Genomic DNA, 7,754 nt, shown 5'->3' on the forward strand with positions numbered 1-7,754 from the left:
TTAGTCTGCGCCACTTTTATCTCCAATCGCCAAGAGGACCTGTTACAATCTGGTAATCGACCCGTCAGACGTAAGATATGACATGGATGCGCAAGCAGGGAACAATATTGTGTGCATGAGCAGAACCACCAAATCGCACGATTGGTTAGGTAGCAGACATTGGAAGAACACCGAAGCGGCAAGCTAGTTTGAAATCCGTCCTCTGGTGATGTCACATCATCATGTACACAGACTCATCTCGCTCAACCCCTCTGAGATGGTACCATGGATAGATCAGCTTTGTCCAGGGAAACGTTGGGGGAGGCTTGGGTAAGGTGGATACAGCTGGCTCATGTTGGAGGACATTTGTGTTTCTTAATGGGTAAATCAAAGTGTAATGCATATATGAATAAAGTCGGAGGAGGAAGATACTCCAAAACAAAGTTTTTATTGAGGGAAATTGATCGGGCAGGTCTTTTAAGTTCCTCCTTGATTGGAGGTGAGATTTACTTCACCTTACATCAATTACATTAAAGAATCTATGTTACAATAAAATGCAGGCTGGCAATAAATACTAAATCGAATGGTTAATGGTACTTTTAATGTACGCCACCCATAATCTTGCTTTTGCTACACAGTGCAAAATATGCCATTGTAAAAAATAAATAATTACACATGTACAATATTTTCAGTAGAAATTACCATCTTTAAAGCAGAAAGCAGGGATTCAAATTATTAGGCATTCAATTTCGAACAATATATTCTCAAGAGAACACGACCAGACCTCCCTCCATATCCATGTACCTTACAACTCAACGCATCCATTCCTCAACTGTTAAACCGCCAAATCAACACCACTGGAAGACCCTCCTCTTCATCTTCACACCGACTCGCCTGATCCCAAAACCGAGAACGACGACCAAAACGAGAAAAAAGCAAGAAAAAACACCCGAGGTCGAGCATAGAGAGAGAACATGTCTCTACATGCTGGTGGCCTTGACGGCGGGGGCCTCGTGGTGGGAGCTGGCCTCGGAGCTGCTCCTGCTCTTCCTCTGGTTTTCTTCCTCCAGGGACTCCTTCCTGTCGTGCAGCTCCAGGCTCCGCCTTTTCCTGTCGTTGTCCTTGCCCTCGGGCTCCAGCTCGGCGAAGCGTGCCTCGACCTCGGCGGGGTCCGTGTAGGTGTAGAAGTAGGCCATGATGGAAAACACCACACACACGAAGATCAGCAGCGCGGCGAACAGGATGTACTCGGCCCACTGTGGTCAGGGGGAAGGGAAAAGGGCGGGAAGAACGAGTTACGCTAATGTTTATGCTACGATGCTAAGCTACTACGCTCATATGGATAAAAGTCTTGACTGTTTAGTTTTTCATTTTTCTGTTTAGTCATTCTATACTGTAGATCAATAATAGTTTAAACTTAACATATAATACCACCAGTGAGACACCACAAGTGGGCGTGTCCACATAGATGTATGACGGATAGATGAGCAACGTTTGCTACGGTCCACTGTGAAGGTGGGTAAACTGATCTATCCAGCACACATCTAGGTGGACACGCCCACTTGTGATGTCAGAAAAGACAGACAAAACGGCTTGTAACGACTAATCACAAAAACACCTGGTGGTATATGTCACCTTTCAACTTTTCTAGTTGAGTAGAATGCAGGATCACAAACTTATTGTGGTTACTAGTCATTTATCTACGAGACAAGGGACAGCCAGGGGTGTGGTGGGACATCCAACAGATACACTGTGTCCATTGGGATTCAAACCAAGAACCTTTCGGCCATGTGTCCGGTCTGAAGCGCTCCACCCACCTGATCTGGCAGCTGAGCTACTTCAGCCACGATGAGCACGATGATGTTCCCCACGGCAACCGTGAACAGCCAACCGGCTTGCAGCACAGACTTCATGTTGCTAGGGGCCTGAAAGGTGAGGTAAATGTACGGCAATATGTTAATATTTGTAATACTTGAGTCTTGAACTATACTATCTATATATATATATATATATATATATATATAATAACATTCTGTGCAATATAAAGGGGACATATTATAAAAAAAAAAAAACACTCGGGATGTTGTTTTGGGACTCTGGTGCTCCCACAAGCATACAAACTTTGAAAAAAGTCGGTGCATGATTTTTTGAGTGAGATGTGCATTTGTGAGAGTACCCCGCCTCCAGTCAGCAAATGAGTAAGTCAGTTTTTGCGCCCCCTCCTACGTAGGAAGGGGGCACATTTGAATATTTACTCCCACTTCCCCACCCCCCTCCAATCAGAGCATAGCTACGATTTTGTGGCCCAGAGGACGAGCAGCTCCGGCGGGGGGAGCTCAGCAGCTCAGCTCCGGGAGTACAATCCCTATCTCCGCCGGAGCTGCCGGACTGCCACCGAGCTCCCCCCCGCCGGAGCTGCCGCCGACTGCCGACTGCCGGCGAAGCTTCGGCGGCAGTACGGCGGCGGGTGTACTCCAGGAGCTGAACAGTCCTGAGCTGCCGGACTGACGCCGAGCTCCCCCCGCAGGTTCGGCGGCAGTCCAGCTCCCGGAGTACAGGGATGGAGCTCGGGCTCAGGCGGCAGTCCGGCAGCTCAGCTCCCGGGACTACAATCCCTTTCTCCTCTTTGTCGCGGTTCAATATGGACATAAGAGAGTAAAGGCCCAAGTTCCTTTCCCCCAATTCTTCTCAACCATGGCCGAGATTGTTGTGAAAGTACCGAGACGCAGTCTTTATGATTCATAATATCATCCGAAGCGCACATAGCTTTTGGCCGTGATGTTAGATATAATATTATATAAATACCTAGATATTATTATTATATTGTTTTATATAGATATAGAGCTCCAGGAGTCCACACACAGTAACAATCTCTTCTCCTCCATGCTGTGCTTGAGTCTGACAGCTCATTGGTCAATGGGCAGCAGCTCATTTGCATTAAAGCGACAGACACCAGAAACAGCGCATTCTGAAGGGACTGAAACAGAGGGGAATAGCGTAGGCAAGATTTTTTTGCCTAAAAGCTATTTCTAGCAAACAGCTTCAAAAACATGTTTTCTGGAACTCGTATACTATGTTTATTTCCTGAGAAAACACCATAATATGTCTCCTTTAAAAATAGTTTCAAAATCTTGCTCACTGCAGCAGCACCAATTTCTTTTAAAGGTCCCATGGCAAGCGACTTTATGGATGCTTTTATATAGGTGTTAGTTGGCCCCTAATACAGTACCTGAAGACGTTCAAGAAATTCAGCCTTGGTGCAGAATTACAGCCACTACGAGCCAGTCCCACAATGAGCTTTCCACAAACGTGATGTTTTTTAGAGGCGGGTCAAGGTGGAGGGTGGGGGTGTGGGCCTGAGCAGTCTCTGGTTCTTCCACTTCAACATCAATCAGAAGGAGACTGAACCGCGACATGGAGGAGAAAGGGATTGTTGTCCGCGAATGTTTCCCGCCGGAGCCTCGCTGCCCGCTGCCGAGGCACCACCGCCCCGGGGCGGTGGTTCCTCACAGCGGTGGTGCCTCACAGCGGTGGTGCCTCACAGTGGTGGTACCTCACAGCGGTGGTGCCTCACAGCGGTGGTGCCTCACAGCGGTGGTGCCTCGGCAGCGGGCAGCTGGCAGTGGGCAGCGGGGCTCTGGCGGGAGACAATCGCGGGCAACAATCCCTTTCTCCTCCATGTCGCGGTTCATGTACTTCAGGGAGTCAAAACCACAGTTCCTTTCCCCAATTCCTTCTCAACCATGGCTGTGTTAACCCCCATTACGAGTCTTGTTGTGGAAATACCAAGAACAAAGAAATTTACAACACTTAAAATTAAAGTGTGTGTATTCACACACACACCATACACACACACACACACACACACACACACACACACACACACACACACACACACACACACACACACACACACACACACACACACACACACACACACACACGTGGCGCTCAGATGGTCGTAGCTCATTGTCTCATTGGCGGGCCAAATTCTCTGGGTGGGCAAGGCAGAGAAAGGGGAGGTAACTTGGCCCCTTATGACGACATAAGGGACCAAATTCGAGATCGGAGCGTCTGAGCTTTCATTTTTCAAAGGCGGAACAGGATAACCTAGTGCTCGTTTTACATCTTACCCCAATTCTAGCTACTGGGGGACCATAGGCATGCTAGGGGAACTGATATTAATGTTAGAAAACCTCCTAAAGTGACATTTTCATGCCATGGGACCTTTAAATGATGGATAACAAAAATCCATAATTCACTTCAAATAGGGTTGGGTGCCCACCTAGATATATGAGGGATAGATCAGTCTACCTGCCTACGCAGTGAACTGTAGCAAATGTTGCTGATCTATCCATCATATGTCTAGGTAGACACTCCCACTTGTGATGTCACTAAAAGACAGGAAAGGGCAGATTTCCAAACGGCTTATAACAGCCAATCACACTCACATTTGTTGGCTTAATATCACCAATTTGATATATTTTGTGGCATTTCCCTGACACTATATTGGACAGCTCTGTAGTGCATAGATATATATACTGACTAGATATCGCATTCGACTTCTAAGCATGCGCCATCAGTACAATCCGCTTCCGTTGTCAGAGACCTCGGCGTACTGCTTGACCCCTCACTCAGCTTCCGTAACGTTGCCCGCATTCGGCCCCTTCCTATCTACCTGTGATGCACAAACCCTGGTTCACTCCTTCATTGCCTCACGTTTAGACTACTGCAACTCTTCATTGGCCTCCCAACTAAATCACTTAAAAGATTGCAATATATTCAAAGTTCAGCAGCAAGGCTACTCACTCATACCAAGCGATCAGCTCATATCACCCCTATTCTATCTCAGCTACACTGGTTACCGGTTCTGTCCCGAATCTAATTCAAAATTCTTCTTCTCACCTTCAAGGCCCTCCAGGACCTTGCACCTCCTTACCTCTGTGACCTTTTGACCCCTTACACTCCATCCCACTCACTCAGATCATCTGACCACAATCTCCTCTGTCCCCCGCACCAGGCTTTCTACCCTGGGTGGCAGGGCTTTCAGCGCCATGGCCCCCAAACTCTGGAAATCCCCTCCTCAATCCCTCCGTAACTGTCCCTCCTTCCCTCTCTTTAAAGCTCATCTCAAGACCTTTTTGTTCCAAGAACATTTCGGCTCTTCTACCACCACTGCATAGACCATCTGTATATATTATACATTTTTATTTTTGTTGTTGTGCTGTCTTGTTCTGTGTGTGCTCATGAAACTGTAAAGCGACCTTGAGTGTGAAAAAGGCGCTATATATCATCAACATATTATTAGTATCTTGTCGCAGCTGAATATTACATTACAATTAGGGGCATTTAGCAGAAGCTTTTATCCAAAGCGACTTGCATCGGTTAATACACACATTGACACACCGACGGCAGAGTCAACCATGCAAGCCAGCTCGTCAGGAGCAGTTAGGGTTAAGTTTCTTGCTCAGGGACACATCAACACTCAGCTAGGAGGAGCTCAGGATCGAACTACCAACCTTTCGGTTACAATACGGTTGAATATGAACATCGGTGGGACAGAGGTCCTTTCCCAGTCAAAATCACTCTAAAACGCCTTATTTTAAGGCAATCTTCAAGCGGGTTGGTTTCTGACTAGATATCGGACAGGCGATATCTAGTCAGTATCTATGTCTGTAGTGGAAAACATCCCTCTGTGATGTGCTATGTTCATATCACGCGCTTAGATCCTGGTATCCTTCACTCTGAACATTTTTCCATTGCAGATGTATTCACGTCTCTGGTGCGAGGCCAGAGACGCCGTGTTCCCATAGCAACCCTAGCTTCTGGTCACCGTGTCTACCTGTGAGTAGGAGAACTCCAGGCCGGTGACGGAGAACACCACCTCGCCCATGGTCATCAGGAAGTACTGCGGGATCTGCCAGGCCATGTGCACCACGTTGGGGCTGATGTCCTCCTCCAGACGCAGGCCTCCACACTGGATGGACGCACACACACACACACGCACACAAGCGCACACCAAAAGACACGTACAGTCACGCACACACATACACACATGAATTTACACAGACGCAGATGCACATATGCACAAACGCAGACACACACAGAAATACACAAAAAAAAACACACACACACATACACAAACACACACCCCACAAGGGGAAAACAGAACCAGGGTTAATATGGTTGGAGACCAGCAACATTTTGGATAAATATTCAGAACCAGGTTCAAGGTTCAAGGTCACGTTCGCCACGCACTGAGGTGGAACGATGATGGAAACCCTTAAAGACGTTGGATATCGGTGCATCATTCGTCGATTGAGTTTATTTACCCCCCACCCAAAGTTTCAACACGGTTATTACCACCTGTTCCAAAGAGTACTGGATACAATGAAATATTAGATTGCTGTTATACTTGGACGTGCATCAGATGACAGACATTACGAAAAGCGAAAAAGAATGCGTTTGAGCGCCTTCCATTTTGTTCCCGTGTAGGGGTACTGAGTAGGAGGAGGAGGAAGTGTGAGGAAGAGGAGGAGGAGGAGGTTCGAGGAAGAGGAAGAGGACTCACGTCAGCGATGGTGAACGTGTCGGGGATGATGACGGTGTAAGCGCTACCAAAGCCCACGGCCATAGAATATGTACACTTGCCATTCACGGTTTGGATATCAAACTGAGCACTGTAACATACACACACACACACACACGTACACACACATTATAGTAAAAGAATAACTGCATCATGATAGCTTTCCTTATTTTGTGTGTGTGTGTGTGTGTGTGTGTGTGTGTGTGTGTGTGTGTGTGTGTGTGTGTGTGTGTGTGCGTGTGTGTGTGTGTGTGTGTGTCACTTACCTTCCCTGTTGTACAAGAGCATACTTTGACATATTCAAGGAGGGGATGTTCCCCAGCGACGTCACGTTCACATTTTCTCCCAAACCGTTGAGGAACCTGCAGAGGAAACATCAACACAAAGCTTTTATTTGTATTTGTCATTTTGTGAGTTATTTGGTTTGGATTTCATGTCTGCCCCAAATAATACGCTAACGTAGACATGTGTTGATATGTACAACATGCTAATGTGGACATATGCTGTCATTGACGTGGACGTGGACACGCTAACATGCCTGATAGCGTTTTCTCCCTGTTCTGGCTTCGCTGTGATATCTTCGTACTAGAGAGCAGGGGAAAGGACAGAAAAACATTACACAAGCAAAAAAAAAACATACATAAATACAGATAATTGAATGAGTGAGTGAGTGAATGTATGAATGAATGGACGGTCCTTACCGATGTACTGTTCAAGAACGGAAGGGTGATGACGAGGCTCCTGCGGGTTCCATTCGTCAGGTCTAAAGGCATCCTGCTCGTCTTGTTTATATCAACGTTGACCTCGCCCTCAAACGACAGGTACTTACTGTTGGACTGTGTGAGGACAAAATAACAGTTTTCACCACCAACCCTTTTATTAGAGTGTCAAATCAGTGGGATCTAATCTATACAGGTGCCTCTTTTTGTAAGCATTAAAGGGGTTCCTATTTTACCACCAGGTGTGATATGTGTAGTCATTTAAAGCCCAACCTATGGTGGGCTTGTAATGGCTACAATGGTAGTGTCCACCCAGATGTGTGTTAAAATTGATTGGGCAAACTGGCAGCCTATACTGGACCGTACCAACTGGTGTGGCGGATATATCCCATCAACGACATACATAATGAGAATCTGCGATGACCTGCGATTGTAATGTGAACATTAAACAGGGTTCGATCTGGTCC

The 7,754-nt window shown here is 46.7% G+C and overlaps 1 protein-coding gene across 1 annotated transcript in view; it reads right to left on the reverse strand.

Moving 5' to 3' along the window:
- Positions 1–319: 319 nt before the first annotated feature.
- Positions 320–7,754, reverse strand: part of LOC130380841 (solute carrier family 15 member 1-like) — a 19,630-nt gene continuing 12,195 nt past the window's right edge. Inside the window, exons 16-22 of the mRNA XM_056588203.1 lie at positions 7,270–7,404; positions 7,107–7,153; positions 6,835–6,930; positions 6,551–6,659; positions 5,822–5,956; positions 1,797–1,904; positions 320–1,235 (exon numbers count right to left, since the gene is read on the reverse strand). Coding sequence (XP_056444178.1) covers positions 960–1,235; positions 1,797–1,904; positions 5,822–5,956; positions 6,551–6,659; positions 6,835–6,930; positions 7,107–7,153; positions 7,270–7,404 — 906 coding nt within the window. The 3' untranslated portion in view covers positions 320–959. The remainder of the gene's footprint in view (positions 1,236–1,796; positions 1,905–5,821; positions 5,957–6,550; positions 6,660–6,834; positions 6,931–7,106; positions 7,154–7,269; positions 7,405–7,754) is intronic.

Source organism: Gadus chalcogrammus, chromosome 4, assembly GCF_026213295.1.
Source record: "Gadus chalcogrammus isolate NIFS_2021 chromosome 4, NIFS_Gcha_1.0, whole genome shotgun sequence".
Taxonomy (NCBI): domain Eukaryota; kingdom Metazoa; phylum Chordata; class Actinopteri; order Gadiformes; family Gadidae; genus Gadus; species Gadus chalcogrammus.